The sequence below is a fragment of the Equus asinus genome, chromosome 3 (assembly GCF_041296235.1).
Source record: "Equus asinus isolate D_3611 breed Donkey chromosome 3, EquAss-T2T_v2, whole genome shotgun sequence".
Taxonomy (NCBI): Eukaryota; Metazoa; Chordata; class Mammalia; order Perissodactyla; family Equidae; genus Equus; species Equus asinus.
The window spans coordinates 50857002-50875846 of NC_091792.1; the positions used below are offsets into that span (position 1 = coordinate 50857002).

The 18845-nt window shown below is 42.2% G+C and overlaps 2 protein-coding genes across 2 annotated transcripts; both read left to right on the forward strand.

Annotated features, from left to right (window-relative positions):
• The first annotated feature begins 15655 nt into the window (after positions 1–15655).
• LOC139044963 (tripartite motif-containing protein 75-like) lies at positions 15656–16213 on the forward strand. Its single transcript, XM_070506559.1, has one exon. It carries the CDS (start codon positions 15656–15658, stop codon positions 16211–16213), a length of 558 nt encoding a protein of 185 aa, XP_070362660.1.
• Positions 16214–16699: 486 nt separating this feature from the next.
• On the forward strand, positions 16700–17336 carry LOC139044962 (tripartite motif-containing protein 75-like). The gene is given in 2 exon segments (XM_070506558.1): positions 16700–17013; positions 17015–17336. Coding segments are annotated over 2 exon segments (615 nt in total). The 3' UTR covers positions 17316–17336.
• Positions 17337–18845: the final 1509 nt, after the last annotated feature.

Consider the following 18845-nt stretch of genomic DNA (forward strand, 5'->3'; position numbering starts at 1 on the left):
ATGCAGAAAGTTTTTCTCCTTTTGTTTTCTTAATTTTGTTTCAATAGCAATAGAGATGTGGGAACTAATAGAGATGAGGGGATTCACTGTAAAATGTTTCAGGAATTCTAACCTGGAGTGTATAAAATTGTAATTTCACGTCTTCAATGAATTTGTGCAGTGTTACTTATTTCCTAACCCTATACATTTCCGTGTTTCATGAGTACCTTAAACATTCCAGGTGGGAGAGCAGACAACTGTGGGGAGACAATTCTCGGTGGGTCTCAGGTTTCTGCACGTGTTGGGAGCTGGGCACTGACTGCTTCAGACAATATAAATAACACTTTTCCTTGGTTTTTTAATTTGGGAGCCTATTTCAGTTTTGAGTGTGGGTCAAATATTTTTGTTTTGTTATGAAAACTGACATATATATAAACGTCGATTAAAAACATAGGTACAGGGGCTGGCCCCGTGGCCGAGTGGGTAAGTTCGCGTGCTCCGCTGCAGGCGGCCCAGTGTTTCGTTGGTTCGAATCCTGGGCGCGGACATGGCACTGCTCATCAAACCACGCTGAGGCAGCGTCCCACATGCCACAACTAGAAGGACCCACAATGAAGAATATACAACTATGTACTGGGGGCCTTTGGGGAGAAAAAGGAAAAAATAAAATCTTTAAAAAAAAGAATTTAAAAACATAGGTACAACGTAAAGGAGAAAAAATAAAATGAGTATCCATGTATAAAGCACCCAGATTAAGAAATAAAATGTTACACAGTAGTTTAGAGGCCCCTGCGGACACATCTACACTACCTCACCCTCCTTTTCCTCATCCCTGAGGCGTCCGCTATCTTGATTTGATAATAATTCCCTTGGTTTTCTTGATGGGTTTGCCACATAAGCTTAAGCACATAAGCATGAGCGCAGCAATCAGTTCTAGCCTAAGGAAAGATGCTTAATCCTTAAGGAGACCCCAATGTAGGGAGGGGGAGGGAAGTTGCACCTTTATCTCAAGGGCCTTTTGCTCTTGCCATAGGGAGTCTCTAAAGCAGATATACAATGCATGCTCAATGGCCTCGGTCAGGCCCTTTTGGAAAGACAAGGTCAGACCGAATTAGGTTTACACCAAAATGGCTTCCTCATATACTCCAATATCCTATTACTTGCCATTTTTATTTGACACCAGTCAACCGGGTTCCTTTCTGCCCAGAACACCCTTCAGTTATTCACTTTATCTGGAATTGACTGTCCTGCCTCCTTCACCTGGATAATCACTGCTTAGACTGAGGCCTTCCCTTGACCTTATTCGCTTCCCCGGGGAGGCCTTCCCTGTCCCCTTCAGGCTAAGAGAGGTCACCTGTTCTCTGGTCTACTCTTCCACGGTATCATAACACTCAGCACGCCTGGTGAAATGACTCAGGTGGTGCCCATCCTGTGACTAGATTATAAGCTCCCTCATCGACTAGAAACTCACGGAAATCAGAGACTGAATTTATCCAACTCCATTTGACCAGAGCTTTAGTGAGCATAGTACCTTGTACAATAATTATTGAGAAAAGGAACCAAGGAAATGATGCCCCAAGAAATAGCCCAGGGCTTTAAGACTGTTTTCCTTTTAGAGAGAAGATCTTTGACCCCTGAGGGACAAAGGTATAGATACAACACATAGAGGGAATCCAAAGTTGCCCTCAGGGGTCGGCCCCGTGGCCGAGTGGTTAAGTTCACGCACTCTGCCACAGCGGCCCAGGGTTTCACTGGTTCGGATCCTGGGCGCGGACATGGCACAGCTCATCAGGCCATGCTGAGGTGGCATCCCACATGCCACAACTGGAAGGACCCACAACTAAAAATACACAACTATGTACCGGGGGGCTTTAGGGAGAAAAAGGGAAAAAAAATCTGAAACAAAAACCCGAAGTTGTCCTCAGGTAACTAAACTCTCAACTTCCACCTGACAAGCTGCCTAGCAGGCCTTGTTTCATCTCTGCAGGTGAGAGGACATTCTTTCAGGCCCTGCCTCACTCTCTTCCTCTGCAGGTTTTTTTCTTCCCACGCTCAATGGCCACATAGCCCTCCAGGCTCCATTTTCTCTTTTCCCCCTGCCCCAACCCCTGGGCACCTGAAATCACTCACTTGGGCTGACTGGGGTTGTAGAAAAAGCAAGGTATTTGGATTCAAACAGGTGTTACATGGGTTGAAGTCCAGACTTACTACTTCCTTCCTCCCCTTGTAACCTGGTTGGGGTAAATAGTTCAACCTTCCTGACAAGGATTCAGGGACACAGGATAAAACTCTCATCTCCTTCTGCCTCGTCTGGAAGCTAGAGGAGAATGTAGAAAGATTTACATGTAAAAAGGATCTATATAAAAATGCAAAGGAAATACAACAAAATCTTCTAAAACAATCCTTGAGCTTTTGACAGCCTCAAGCTTTTTCAGACAGGACCTCAGAGCTGGGCTGGGTCGTCCCAGGTACGTGGCCTTAAGGGCTAGAAGCCAAGTTCAAGTTTGGTCAAGTCTCCGAGTGCAAGTATTTGAATGGAGTGTTCACGCCAAGAGTTTTTGCAATTCTCACCATATAGAAAAAAATGTCTGGACACACATCCTTCAAAACATGAGTATTTCTGGGTGATGGAAGTATGCTTCACTTTTGTGTGTCTCTGTTTAGGTATTTTTAAACTATGATATTATTGTAGCAATAATATCAAGTCCAGATACTTTCTTTTTATTTATGAAGCACCTTACATACATTCTTATTTCTTCCTGGACGTGCTTATTTTTTTAATTATAAGAAATTTCAAACATATACATCAGTAAAGAGACTAGGACAATAAACTCCCATAAATCTCTCATTTTCAACAGTTATCCCCATGTGGCCAATCTTGTTTTACCTGCCACGCTGGTCCTGCTTCCCTCCCTTCACTTAGATTATTTTGAAGCTAATCATATCATTTGAAGACGTCATGTCATTTATTCCAAAGATACTGTACTTCAGTATCTATCTCTAAAAGATGTCTTTTTAAAAATAACAATAATATGACAATCACCCTTAAAAAGTTAAATGTAATTCCGAGATCATCAAATATCCCTTCTATTTCCAAATTTCCCAGGCTGTCTCATATGTTTTCGTTTTTATAGTTGATTTATATAAATCAGGGTCCAAACAAGATCTACTCATTGACGTATTTTTTTACTTAATATTCGTAAGTAATTCCAGGGAGAAATGTGATCAAGTATGTGTCCATGCTCTCATATTACAGATGAGAAAAACAAGATTCAAGGAGATTATAAGTAACTTGCCCTGGGTCGACGAGCTGCTATTTGGCAGGGCATGACTGCAATCATTTAGAATCTGAAAACGATATTAGTGACCTGTAGTGAGACACAGGTCGGGGAATCTTCAACAGACAGATGGTGGTGTAAGTCTGGAGCGGGGGCGGCGGGGGGGGGGGGGGGGGGGGGGACACCACACAGGGAGTAGGTGTGGCCTGAGGAGATGACAAGGACATATCCCTCTGCTCTTCTCTAAGGCTCATTACTTGCCACTTCCCGCTATTTATTTGTTCTTTCCCCAGAAAATATTAAATATTAAGTATACTCTATTAGAATCCCCACATTTATTATATTGTAACTTTATTAGAGTTCATAGAATTGAAAACATTCAAATTCATTCTTAAGACAGTAAAGCTCATCTTGTCTGGTATTAAAACCCCTTGAGGGGAAAAACTCCCGCAGGCCTGATCATTTTCCTTAATCTATACTTGGGCCATAAAACTAAACCAAGGTAGCCAACAGGTGGGAGGGGACAGAACTGAGATCCAATTACCCACCCTCAGAGATGCAAATTAAGCCCCCAAATCCATTCTTTCACTTTGATTTCATGCTCTAGACTAATTACCTTTAAGAATTATAATCACTATTTCTCTTTCACATCTCCCACCAGAGGCGTCCTGGCTTTTACCCCCACCACTCCACCAAAATTGCCCCCACTAATTCATCAGTTATCTGGTATCTGAGTCCACTGAATATTTTCTAAGTTCCTTTAATGTTGTCTTGATTCCTCAGGTATGTGATGGTGCCAACCACCTCTGACTGCTTTTCAATCTCTTGGCAGATGGCTCTTCCTCTGCCTGCCCCTTAGGACACCTTGCTTCCTAAGGATCTGCCCTTGGCCCGTGGTCCCCACATTTCTGCCTCCACAAGATCCACATGAAGACAAGCACAGTCCCCAAAGTCACATTCTTCTATGACGACACTGTGATTCTGAAGGAGCAGGGGTAGCATTAGAGTCAGGAAACCCAAGGCAGGGGTACCCAGGTGTCCCCCATGAGAGTGTGTCAGCAACTGTGGACATTGTTCGAAGGGAAGACAACAGGAATTGCTAAGGGATTGGATGGGGAGTAAAGGTATGAGAGAAATCAGAAATGCCTCCTACGTTTTTGCCTTAGCTATTAGGAGAATGGAGTGTCCCTGGATTGAGAGGGGGAAGACTGGGGGAGGAGTAAGAGTTATAGAGAAATCGAGATTTCTCTTTTGGACTGGTGAATCTGGAGATGCCGGTTGAAAATGCAGGTGGAGGCCTCCATTAGATGTTGCATACAGAAAACTGATGGTCAGGAAAGAGGCCGGGCTGGAGAAAAACTTTGAGCCCTCAGCACAAATGTGTCTTAAATAGAGCTAAGAAGGGATGAGCCCCCCCTAGGGAGAACAGTTAAAGAAAGAAAAGAGGGCTCTCCAGAAAACTCCTAAGAAAATACAAATTAACAAATAGAGAAATTCTTAAACTCACTGGTAATCAGAGAAAAGAGGGTTAAATTGAGATATATTGCCTATCAGATTAACAAAAGTTAAAATGCCCCTTAATAATCAGTTGGCAAGGATTGTGAGGGAATCATACACCATCAGTGGAATGTTAATAGACACGGACTTTCTTTTTATACTTTAAAAAAATGGAGGCATAGTAGGAGGACAAAATGAACTTGATTTTTTTTTAACAGCAAGTTCAATCTTATAAATAAGACTTGTTCAAGTGTGTCATTTTGTGGACACGTAGTGTTGCTACCAGAGAGAATTCTTCCTCCTTAAGACTTGATTTAATCTTGTTCCTCAGTCAGACCACGTTATCATCATTTCATGCAAAACCACTCTTGTTTTTCAAAAAATTTCCCCCTGCTTTCTTGATCCTCTCTCCCATTCTTCCACCCTTGAGCACGCACTTGAAAGCTTTCCACTTTTCTTTGAGAATAGATGTATTCTTGTAAAATATTAAGTACTACTTCGTGTGTGTAAGTCTGCTTGATTTACTAATATGTTCATTTTATCTGTATATACCATGGAGGAACTCATTTAATTTATCTGATGTTGAGCTTTGTTTTTTAGTTACTGGTATTCACTTTAAAAAAACAGTATTATATTTGCTTTTACTGTACCACATGAATGGTATTAATACCTTATTTTTCAGTAACTTGTTTTTTTTTTTTTTTTCCTGAGGAAGATTAGCCCTGAGCTAACATCTGCTGCCAATCCTCCTCTTTTTGCTGAGGAAGCCTGGCCCTGAGCTAACATCTGTGCCCATCTTCCTCTACTTTATATGTGGGAACGCCTACCACAGCATGGCTTGCGAAGCAGTGCCATGTCCACACCCAGGATCCGAACCGGCGAACCTCGGGCCACCGAGAAGAAGAACATGTGAACTTAACCTCTGTGCCACCAGGCTGGCCCCTCAGTAATTGGTTTTTATCTTGCAATTTACTGATATTCACCAATACTAATATCATTATACTGTATTCACATGAATACAAAAATATGTTTTCAGCTACAAAATCTTTTTTCCCCTCAATTTAATCTTTTTAAAATCTTGTCATGAAAATTTAAAAGCTTATACAAAGTGGAGAGAATAGCATAATGAACCTTCATGCAACCATCACTCAGAGTCATTATATTACAACTGAAGAATCACTTTCGAATTATGTTCTATGTATATCAGATAAAAAAGACTTAGATTGTTTCTCAAGAATTGCCTTATAAAATCAGTTTGCATCTGTGAAGCAGTGCTTGTTTCATATCCACACCCTCAGTGCTAACCTTCTGTAGGGAAGCTTTTTCAACAGGTGACCCACCTGGCAGGCTCTGAGTTGAAATTTCTTTCATTTTCTGGACGTAAAAAATATGCAAATGAAAACAGAAACTGTCTTACAGGGAGTCTGCCCCGTGGTGTAGGGGTTAAGTTAGCACGCTCCGCTTCCGTGGACCAGGGTTCACAGGTTCAGATCCTGGGCATAGACCTATACACCACTCATTAAGCTACACTGTGGCAGTGTCCCACATACAAAGCAGAGGAACGTGGGCACAGATGTTAGCTCAGGGCTAATCTTCCCCAGCAAGAAGAGGAAGATTGTGTGGGGACCTGGAATTGGCCACCCCAAAATATGTCTCTTTGGCTCAGGATAATTTAAGGCTGATTGCTTTTGATAAACTGGGACAGGGAAGGATGCTCTGAGGAATGGAACTTGCCCTTCGTTAGGACACATTTACATTTGTAAGGTAAATCTCTATCTGTAAAAGGTGCCTCCCTCTCTGTACCAGGAAGAAGAAAGGAGATGACCTTCTCTCTAGAAACTCTTAATCAATACCAAAGGCAAGGACTTAAATCTGCATTTTCTTGTGCCTGTTTCTGGTAACGTGCTGTAGCTGACTTCCCTCCCCTCCCAACGTTGTCATTTCTTTAAGGATTAAGCATCTTTCCTTAGGGAAGGAACTGATTGCTGAGCTCACCTGTGACCACCCGGCTCAAGACAATATAGACTTGCCTCCGGCTACGCCCTCTGAGACAGCAGACCACTACCTGCTGTGTCCATCAAGCGCTGTGCCAACAGGGCAATCTTGTGACTATTGTGGGAGGGACATTTCAATCACATGTGAAACACCCTGTTTGGGGGTATATAACCACTATGTGCACCCCACTTCTTCGGTGCCCTTTCTTCCTTCAGGAAGAAAGGCCCCCGGCCATGGTTCCTCATAAAGCTTTGTTTAATTTTCTCTTGCTATTCTGTCTCATGTGAATTTAATTCGTTCTCTGGCCAGACGAACCCGCATTTGGGAAGAGGAAATGTCTTCCTCCCCTACATTGGTAATGGATGTTAACTCAGAGGCCAATCTTCCTCACCCACCCCCAAACAAAAAAACCTGTCTTAGTTATTATGAGGGAGACTCCAAAGTTCTTACATCAAGGCCAAGGACACTTAACTGCTTGTTTTAGTTACTACAGGAAAAACTTCCAGCCTTCTCTGGCCCCTGCCCCTCCCACATCCAAGAAGAAAGTGTCTTTGCTGGGGGGAGTCCTCTCAGCCACACCCTCCCCCATTGGCTTGTTTAGGTCCAATGTGCGCCTCCTTGCCCGGATAAAGGATCTGTCGCAGAGGGCCCTGCTCCAGCTAGGCGGGAAGATGTGAGGATGTGTGTGCAGGTGGCTGGAGCTCGGTAAGAGCCATGGTGTCCTGCATAGGTACTTGGTGCCCTGTGAGAGATGGCGCCTCACCAGGGAATCCAAACTCAGTTTGCCTTATTTCAAAACAATCCCGGGTGTTATGGTTCCCAGTCCCTCAAAGAGCCTTGTTCAGAGAGGTTAAGCAGTTTGTCCAAAGCCACAGAGCTTGTAAGGGAGCACCAGGAATCTAATTCAACAAATATTTAATGGGTTCCTATTAGGTGCCAGGCCCTGAACTGGTGCTTAAGGATCAATTATAAGGAAAAGGAATACAATCCTATAGTTTCCATGGTTAGTGTGGAAGACAGATCTCAACCTCCAAGAAAATCACCACAGTGATTAAGTTTTACAAGGGAGAGGTGTGTGTGATTCTGAGCCTTGAACTTGGATCATGAGGCCGGGGAGATGTGGGAGATCTGAAGGAAGAGGAGGAGTTAAGGAAGGAGATTGATGGCCGGGCCAGAGTTTTGCTGGACTCCAGGTCAGCTTTGGGGTCAATTGCCTTGGGGTCAATTATATCTCAATTAAAAAAAGAAAAGAATGTTAGAGCAGGCTGCTTTGAGAACAAGGTAAATCAGTGTATGGAAATCACACCCATTTTGTAATGCATGGAGAGAAGTGTTTACAAACAGCTGAAATTCAGATATTTCTACACCTGCCCCCCAAATGCCCTGGGACCATAGGGAGATCCGGCCTGGAGAAAGAAAAAGAAGAACTGGGGCTAATGGGAGCCTAGAGTGGGCATGGTGCCAGATGAAGGCACAGGCCATGAGGAGTCTTATGGGCTCGGTGAAGGATTTGGGGAAACCTGGGCAAATTCTGAATCCCGCACCTGTGTAAGCAGATGCAGGAATGGTGGGGCCCTTGGTGGACACGTGTGGCCAGGTCACATGGTCAACAAGTTTTTGATAAATTTGGTGTAAAATGTATTTGGTAAAACCTCACCTGACATGAACCTTTTTATATTCTTAATTATCCCATTTGGTTTGAATACACATGAATTCTGCTCCATAAATATGGCTGTGTTTGATTAGGAAGTGTTTCCCCAGACCCTTTTGGGGACATTAACGTAATACATGATCTAGGTACCATAGTCATTTTCTAAAATACAAAATTCTGACTATTGTGGTCCACTGGTCTAGGGGGAGAGAAAATAGCTGGGACCCGAGTGAAGGATGAGTGGAGAGTGGGAAGTTACCCATTTTTTTCAATCTCCAATATATTGTTCTCATCTTTCTATATCAGTACATTTGGTGCTATCATGTTTCTTTAAAATTTGCTTGATATTCTCTTAAGGAGAATGTGTGCAACACGTACATAATGTAGTTTATTCAGCCAATGCTGACAGGAGATAATCTCCAATGTTTCCACTTTTTTGAAGTTCAAACCAGAGCTGAAGAGAACATGTTTGTATATATCTTTGAATATTTGTTCAAGTTATATGCATGTTAAAAACAAAATTCAACCGAGTAAATATTAAAGATCCTATTGGTTTTACTTGACGATTCACGAATCGGGCAGCATCCAATCTAGCAGAGAGAAAGAAGCTCCGAGGGGCTGTACCAATGAAAGACCTTTCTAGGCAGAAGGGAGAGGGAACAAGGAAGTCACATCAGGCAAAAAAGCAGGTTGGCTATTGCAAGGTCACTTTCCTTGAGGGGATGGCAGGGGTCTACCAGCAGATCCCCTAGCTAGTGCTGATCAGGCGATTCCTGATTGACTGGTTTAAGAGCCCATTTCTGGGAGAGCAGAAACTGCAATTAAGTCTCAGTTTGGTAACATGAGGCTTAGGTTAAGCGACTCCAATTTGGGCCAGTTTTCTTGTTTTTAATGTGTTTTTTGGAATTAATATTAGTGGAATTACAAGGGCAAAGCAAAGATTTTTCATAATTTTTTTGATGGATATTTCAGTGTTGCTTTCCTAAAAAAAGGATCTGCTTCACTTGTCTACAGTCCCAAACCCAACACAGGATATTATCAATATTTTCAATCTTACCAACACAATAAGTGTAGTAAAAGTGGCAAGCTGATTTTTGAATTTGTAATTCTTAGATTATTAAGTTTTTCATTTTTCCATAACTGTTTCTTCTATGCTTTTTCTACACTGGGAGTTCAGTTTTTCTGTTTTACTTTCTTACCTTGTAGATATTCTTTTAGAGATAATGATATTCTACTAGTAAATACTGAAAATATTTGTCCTGGTTTTGTTTAGATTCAATTTGTCTGTTTTAAATGTTATTTATCTCCTGCATCTCACTTCACAGATAGCTAGGCTTTTGGGGCACATTCAGCTGTTGAAGGGGAGCAGAATATGCCACCCCAAAATGTGCCTCTTTGACATAAGGATTATTTGGGGCTGATTATATTTGAAAGGCTGCAGATGCAGGAGAAATTCTGAAAACAGAGTAGAAGTTGCCATTTGTTGAGGGAAATTTACATTTATAAGGGAAATCTCCATTTGTAAGAGTGTCTTCCTCTCTGTAACAGAAAGAGGAGGATGTCTACATCTCTAGAAACTCTTGCTAATGGGTAAGACAGGGACTTAAGTCTGCATAACAACCTTACCCTGGTTTACTCTGCTTTACCTGGTAACCTCCCATAATTGCCAGCATCCCTCCTGCCCCCACCCCCACATCTTCTTTTGTCTTTGGCTGGAGATGGTATTCAAGGTGCTGACTTGAGCCATTTCCAGGAGTTAACTCCATTTTCCTGGGTACCTCCCATGTATACAGAAGATATACATGCTATTAAACTTCTGTTTTTCTCTTGTTAATCTCTCTTTTTACTACAGAGATATCTCAGCCAAGAACCTGGGAGGATAGAGGGAAATTATATTTCCTCCTCTATACTGTAGAGGAGTAAGGATGAAAAAAGCAACCAAATTTGGTAAATGTGAATTCTGAGCCATCTGAAATATTTTTGTTTCAAGCCTCAAAATTGTGGGGGATTGGAATTAGCCACTCCAAAATGTGTCTCTTTGGCAAGAGGATTATTTTGAGCTGGTTACTTTTAAAAATTGCAGACATGAGAGACACTCTGAAAAGTAGAAGTTACCCTTTTCTAAGAGACATTTACATTTGTGAGGGAAATCTCCATCTGTAAAGGTGTCTCCCTCTCTGTACCAGGAAGAAGGGAGGTTGACCTTATCTCTAGAAACTCTTATTAGTGCAGAAGACAAGGACTTAAATCTACCTAATAACCTTACTCTTGTTTATGGTACTTTTCTGGTAATCTCCCATAACTGACTCCCCCCACCCCCAACATCCTCTTTTGTAGCTGAAGATGGTATTTAAGGTGAGAACCTCTGCCATTTTGGCTAGTTGCTCAGTTTTCCTGAGTCTCTCCCATGTACACAGGTTATAAAGCTTTGTTTGATTTTCTCCTGTTATTCTGTCTCATGTCAATTTAATTTGTAGTCCAACCAGAAGGACCTGGAGTGGGTAGAGGAAATATCTTCCTCCCCTACGAAATTGATGGGGGTTTCCTTAAGTTCTTTTATATTCTCAAAAGACAAAACTTTACAGTGATATGATTATCCTCACTTACCTGATTCTAAGAGTTTGGGATTGTAGCAGGGGAAAAAATTTCCTTTCTCCCTTTCTAGGTTCTGTGGCTAGTCTAAGAATTAAATGACATAGAATAGATTAACAGGAGGAAATAAAACCATTTTAATCACATATTGACACATACGAGTTTCACGAAGATATGAGACTGGAAAGGCAGCCAGAGAATTGAGACTTCTATACCATCGTGAGTTAAGGAAAGGGAGGGGGTCTGGGGCTTCTGGGTTGGGGGAGGCATTTCACAGGAAGGTGAGAGGAGGAAATTTTTGGTAAACAAAGGTCGCCCGCTTGAGCAGATGAATCTCTTAGGTGACAAAGTGATCTCTGGTAACAGCTCTCTTCCTGCTACAGGCCCCCTTTCTAATGTACATTTCCTTTGTGATTGTAGATTTTCCCCCCCAAAATGGGGACATTTATTTTTTTTTAGGCAGTTAATGGGGAGGAAAAGGGCTTTTCCTGAGTCTCTTGAATGTTGCTTTCCTTCAGCACAAAATAATCCACATGCCCAAATAGCATATTTTGGGGTGACACATTCTTTGTTTTTTTTTAATGTGATTGCCACAGAGGGAAAGACTTTTTTTGTAATTGAGGTCATATTGGTTTATAATATTGCGTAATTTCAGGTGTACATTATTATGTCTCAGTTTCTGTATAGACTACATTGTGCTCACCACCAATAGTCTCTTTTTCATCTGTCACCATATATGTGTGCCCCTTTACCCCTTTGATCTGAGCCCCCACCCCCTTTCCCTCTGGTAACCACTAATCTGTTCTCTTTATCCATGTGTTTGTGTATCTTCCACATGTGAGTGAAATCATAGAGTGTTTGTCTTTCTCTGTCTGGCATATCTCGCTTAACATAATACCCTCAAGGTCCATCCATGTTGTTGCAAACGGGACCATTTTGTCCTTTCTTATGACTGAGTAGTATTCCATTGTGTGTGTGTGTGTGTGTGTGTATGTATCTTTTTTTAATTGAGTTCATAATGGTTAACATCAATGTGAGATTTCAGTTGTACATTTTTTCTTGACTGTCACCACATAAGTGCTCCCCTTCACCCCTGTGCCCGCCCTCCACCCCTTTCCCCTGGTAACTACTGAACTGTTTTCTTTGTCTATGTACTTGTTGATATTCCACATATGAGTGAAATCATCTGGTGTTTGTCTTTCTCAGACTGGCTTATTTCACTTAGCATAATTCCCTCTAGGTCCATCCATGTTATTGCAAATGAGATGAATTTGTCTTTTTTTCTGGCTGAGTAGTATTCCATTATATACATATACCTCATCTTCTTTATCCAATCATCACTCAATGAGCACTTGGGTTGCTTTATGTCTTGGCTATTGTGAATAGTGCTGTGATGAACATAGGGGTGCATATGTTATTTTGAGTTGTTGATTTCAAATTGTTTGGGTATCCCACCCATTAGTGGGATAGCTGGGTCATATGGTAGTTCTATTTTTAGTTTTTTTGAGGAATCTCCATACTGTTTTCCATAATGGCTGCACCAGTTTGCACTCCCACCAGCAGTGTATGAGGGTTTCCTTTTCTCCATACCCTCTCCAACATTTGTTATTTTTAGTCTTAGTGATTATAGCCATTTTAACAGGCATAAGGTGGTATCTTAGTGTAGTTTTGATTTGCGTTTCCCTGATGATTAGTGATGTTGAACATCTTTTCATGTGTTTATTGGCCATCTGTATATCTTCTTTGGAAAAATGTCTGTTCATCTCCTCTGCCCATTTTTCGATTGGGTTATTTGTTTTTTTATTGTTCAGTTGTGTGAGTTCCTTATATATTATGGAGATTAACCCCTTGTCAGATATATGATTTGCAAATATTTTCTCCCAGTTGGTGGGTGGTCTCTTTGTTTCGATCCTAGTTTCTTTTGCCTTGCAGAAGCTCTTTATGAAGCTCCCACTTGTTTATTTTTTCTTTTGTTTCCCTGGTCTGAGATGACATGGTATTTGAAAAGATCCTTTTTAGTTTGATGTCAGAGAGTGTACTACTGATATGATCTTCCAGGAGTTTGATAGTTTCAGGACATATCTTCAAGTCTTTGATACATTGTGAGTTTATTTTTGTGTATGGCGTGAGATAGTGGTCTACCTTCATTCTTTTGCATGTGGCTGTCCAGTTTTCCCAACACCATTTATTGAAGAGACTATCTTTTCTCCATTGTATGTTCTTGGCACCTTTGTTGAAGATTAGCTATCCATAGATGTGTGCTTTTATTTCTGGGCTTTCAGTTCTGTTCCATTGATCTGTGTGCCTGTTTTTGTACCAGTACCATGTTGTTTTGATTACTATAGCTTTGTAGTACATTTTGAAGTCAGGGATTGTGATACTTCCAGCTTTGTTCTTTTTTCTCAGGATTGCCTTAGCAATTAGGGGTCTTTGGTTGCCCCATATGAATTTTAGTATTCTTTGCTCTATTTCCATGAAGAATATCATTGAGGATTCTGAGGGGGATTGCACTGAATCTATAGATTGCTTTGGGTAGTATGGACATTTTGACTATGTTTAGTTTTCCAATCCATGAGCAAGGAATCTCTTTCCATCTCTTTAAGTCATTATCAATTTCTCTCAGTAATGTCTTATAGTTTTCATTGTATAAGTCCTTCACCTCCTTGTATACCATATCTTCTTTATCCATTTATCCGATGTTGGGCACTTGGGTTGCTTCCGTGACTTGGTTATTGTGAATAATGCTGCAATGAGCATAGGGGCGAATAGATCTCTTTGTATTGTTGATTTCATGTTCTTTGGATAAATATTCAGTAGTGGAATAGCTGGATCATAGAGTATTTCTATTTTTAACTTTTTGAGAAATCTCCATACTGTTTTCAATAGTGGCTGCATCAATTTGCATTCCCACCAGCAGTGTATGAGGGTTCCTTTTTCTCCATATCCCCTCCAACATTTGTGATTTTTTGTGTTGGTAATTATAGCCATTCTGACAGGTGTGAGGTGATATCTCATTATAGTTTTGATTTGTGTTTCCTTGATAATTAGTGACATTGAACATCTTTTCGTGTGTCTGTTGGCCCTCTGTATATCTTCTTTGGAAAAATGTTTGTTCATATCCTCTGCCTATTTTTTGATCGGGTTGTTTTGTTGTTTTGAGTTGCATGAGCTCTTTATATATTATGGATATTAACCCCTTGTAAGATATATGATTTGCAAATATTATCTCCCAGTTGGTTGTCTTTTCATTTTGCTCCTGGTTTCCTTTGCCTTGCAGAAGCTTTTTAGTCTGATGTAGTCCCACTTGTTTATTTTTCCTTCTATTTCCCATGCCTGAGCAGACATGGTATTCAAAAAGATGCTGCTAAGACCAATGTCAAAGAGCATACTGTCTATATTCTCTTCTAGGAGTTTTATGGTTTCAGGTCTTACATTCAAATCTTTAATCCATTTTGAGTTAATTTTTGTGTATGATATAAGATAATGGTCTACTTTCATTCTTTTACATGCGGCTGTCTAGTTTTCCCAGAACCATTTATTGAAGAGACTTTGTTTTCTCCATTGTATGTTCTTGGTTCCTTTCTCAAAGATTAGCTGTCCATAGATGTGTGGGGTTTTTTGTTTGTTTGTTTTAAACATTTTGTTTTTCCTTTTTCTCCCCAAAGCCCCCCGGTATATAGTTGTACACCTTTAGTTGTGGGTCCTTCTAGTTGTGGCATGTGGGATGCTGCCTCAGCATGGCTCGGTGAGTGGTGCCACGTCTGCACCCAGGATCTGAACCAGCAAAACCCTGGGCTTCCAAAGTAGAGTGCACAAACTTAACCATTCGGCCACAGGGCCGGCCCTAGATGTGTGGTTTTATTTCTGGACTTTCAATTCTGTTCCACTGATCTGTGTGCTGTTCTTGTACCAGTACCATGCTGTTTTGATGACTATCACTTTGTAGTACATTTTGAAGTCAGGGATTGTGATGCCTCCAGCTTTGTTCTTTTTGCTCAGGATTGCTTTGGCTGGGGTGACATGTTCTGAACCCCTTCACGATGTAACATCAATTCCCCCAAGTTATATGGATAGTTGACCAAGGCAGTGTTCTAATTTGAGTGTGGTACCTCTGTCTGTCCCAGAGGACATCCTCTATGTCCTCTATGCCCATTCCACAGCCCCAGTTGGGGTGAACGGCATGTGGGGATTTTGGCACGAGGTGGGTGGGAGAAGATAGGGCACAATAATAAAGGCATGGGAATGAAAGAGAGAGGCTGGGAGAGGATAATCTGTGTTTGACTAGAATGTGGTAGTGGGTAGAACCACCTGAAATAAACCCAGAGTTCTTTTTTTTTTAAGGAATAAATATCTTCTCATCAACAGCAACCAATGATTTGAGGCAATAACAGTTCTCCTAACCAACAAGGCTGCTTAGCTTGGCTTCATTTTCTCTGAGCTTCTGCAGGCTGGATGAGTGATTGTCCAGCTGAGCTGGGACTAGCTGCAGGCCATGGGAAAGGGCTCTTCTTGGCAGCTGGAAATAAAAGGTCTGAAGACTCATGGGACTTTATGGGCTTCCAGCAAAGTGAGGACTGAGATTTTAGGGTGTATCCATTTCTCACTGCAGAGCCCAGCCTCCTGAAGAAAACCCGCCTCAGTCCAGTCCTTCATTCACAGTGCAATGGCGGTCGAAGCAGCCCTGGCAGGACTCCAGGCAGAAGCCAACTGTCCCATCTGTCTGGATTATCTGAGAGACCCTGTCACCATCGAATGTGGCCACAACTTCTGTCGATCTTGCATCCAACAGTCCTGGGAAGACCGCTGGGACATGTTCCCTTGCCCCGTCTGCCGTCACCCGTGCCAACAGAGGCACTTCAGGAGCAACGCCCAGCTGGGAAGGATGATCGACGTCACCAAGCTCCTCCACATCACCAGGAGCAAGAAGAAGAGGCAGGAAGAGAGGCGCTTGTGCGAGAAGCACAACCAGCTCCTGACCCTCTTCTGTGAGGAGGACCTGGAGGTGTTGTGTGCCCTGTGCACTCAGCCCCCTGACCACCAGGGCCACCAGGTGAGGCCCCTGGAGGAGGCCGCCTCTCATCACAGGCAGAGACTCAGCAGTTACATCGAGCCCCTGAAGAAGCAGGTGGCAGATGTTCAGAAATTAATAAGCATTCAAAGCAAAAAAACCCTTAGAACTGGGAGAGAAGATGGAAAACCAAAGGCAGGGATTATTCTCTGAATTTGAATGCCTGAAGCAGTCCTTAGAACGTGATCAAGAGGTAGTTCTCTCAAAGGTAGCTGATGAAGAGAAGGACATTCAATAGAAACTCAGTGCAAACATAACCGCATTTTCAGACCACATTTCCACCCTCAAAGGTCTACTAAGCAAAGTAGTAGAGAACAGTGTGATGTCTGAAGTATAATTGCTCTCACAAATTAAGAATTTCTACCAGGGGGCCGGCCCGGTGGTGCAGCGGTTAAGTGCGCATGTTCCACTTAGGCGGCCCGGGTTTTGCCAGTTCGGATCCAGGGTGTGGACATGGCACCGCTTGTCAAGCCATGCTGTGGTAGGCATCCCACATATAAAGTAGAGGAAGATGGGCACAGATGTTAGCTCAGGGCCAGTCTTCCTCAGCAAAAAGGGGAGGATTGGCAGCAGATGTTAGCTCAGGGCTAATCTTCCTCAGAAAAAAAAAAGAATTTCTCCCAGAAGTCTGAGGATGAGATGAGCCCGTCAATCTTTTCCATTCAGCTAAGGAGAAAAGGCTGCAGTTTCCCTCTCCAGCATTCTGCTTTGCAGAAAATTATAGAGAAATTCAGAGTAAATATAATTCTAGATCCTGAAACAGCACACCCTCACCTGATGGTCTCTGAGGATAAAAAATGTGTGACTTACAAAGAGAAAACAAAACCTGATTTTCCAAAAAGATTTACAGTCAACACAGTTGTCCTTGGTTTTCCATTTTTTCATTCTGGAAGGCATTTCTGGGAGGTAGAAGCGAGGGACAAATCTGAATTGGCTCTCGGGGTTTGCAAAGACTCTTCCCACAAAGGCAAGGAGACCTCCATCAGCCCGGCAGAGATGCTGGAAGATTCAACTGCAGGGAGATAGTTACGCTGCACCAGGAGCTGTTCCACCCCCTCTACTGTTAGAAGTGAAACTCGGAAGCATTGGCATTTTCCTGGGCTACCAGCTGGGTGAGATCTCATTTTACAACATGACTGAGAAATCGCACATCTATACTTTCACTGACACTTTTACTGGACCTCTGAGGCCTTATGTCCACATAGGATCTGAATCAAAACCTCTCAGAATCTGTACAGGAACAGACTGTGAATGAAAACTCCCTGCTAGGCTAGATCGTTTTTTTTTTTTTAAGATTGGCACCTGAGCTAACAACTGTTGCCAATCTTTTTTTTTTTTTTTTTGAGGAAGATTAGCCCTGAGCTAACTACTGCCAATCTTCCTCTTTTTTTTGCTGAGGAAGACTGGCCCTGAGCTAACATCCATGCCTATCTTCCTCTACTTTATACGTGGGACGCCTACTACAGCATGGCTTTTACCAAGCAGTGCCATGTCCACACCCAGAATCTGAACCGGCGAAACCCAGCCTGCTGAGAAGCGGAATGTTCGAACCTGACCACTGTGCCACGGGGCCGGACCCCCCCCTTTTTTTTTTTCTGCTTTTTTCCTCCCCAAATCCCCCCAGCACATAGTTGTGTATTTTTTTAGTTGTGGGTCCTCCTAGTTGTGGCATGTGGGATGCCGCCTCAACGTGGCCTGATAAGTGGTGCCATGTCCTTGCCCAGGATCCGAACCGGTGAAACCCTGGGCCACGGAAACGGAGCTCGCAAACTTAACGACTCGGCCACGGGGCCGGCCCCAGGCTAGATCATTTTAATAGTTTTGGTTTTTTTAATAATGGAAAGTGGCATATGTGAAATATAAACAAACATAGGGACAAAGAAAACAGTTCGGCGGTTACCAGAGGAAGGGGGGTGAGGGGTGGGCACGGGGGTGAAGGGGAGCACTTACGTGATGACAGACAAGAAATAATGTACAACTGAAATTTCCCAATAATGTAAACTATTATGAATCTCAATTTAAAAAAATATGTAAATTAAAAAAAATAATAATAACAATGGAAAGTGGGTAGGCTATTGTATTAAAACTCCAGTCAATCTAACCCTCCCAAGTTTTTACCCCTCAAGAAGAAAGTTTCATTTTGTTTCAACACCTATCCAGGAAACAGTGCGAACGATGCCTTTCTCCAGGAGTGCTGCAGGGGTTTGCCGGTTAGGAGGCTGGTTGAGACTGGCAGAAAGTGCAGATGGAGTTTGCAAAGGATTAAACCAAAACAGGACCGGTTGACTTTGCCTCATCTCTGTAAAGCTTGGACTATGCTGCTATTCCTGCCACGTACAAGCCGTCTACACACAGGGAGCAGACTGTAACCTTACTTTGATCAAAGGGCACAACTACAAGGGGTGGGGTGGACCACAGAGCCTAATACATCAGGGTTGGACATTTTTTTCTGTTATCTCCTACAGGCAGCACACACCACATCAGCCTTCTTAGAAACTTTCTACATAATTTTCGTTTCATCCTAAATTCTTCGCTATTTTGCATCACATTTTACAACATGGTGACTCATTATAAGATTGGAAAGTCTTATTAACAACAGACACTACAGTTCAATACCATGTCAGAGAATAAAAGATGAGTCACTGGATAGTAAAAAATACGCAAGCATGACGGCGTACCTATTTTTATTCAGAATTTTCTTACAGATAAAGCTAACATTTATCGAGCCCTAATTATATCCCAGGAGTTGGAGTATGTTCAAAACAACTCTGAGTGGTAGGCACTA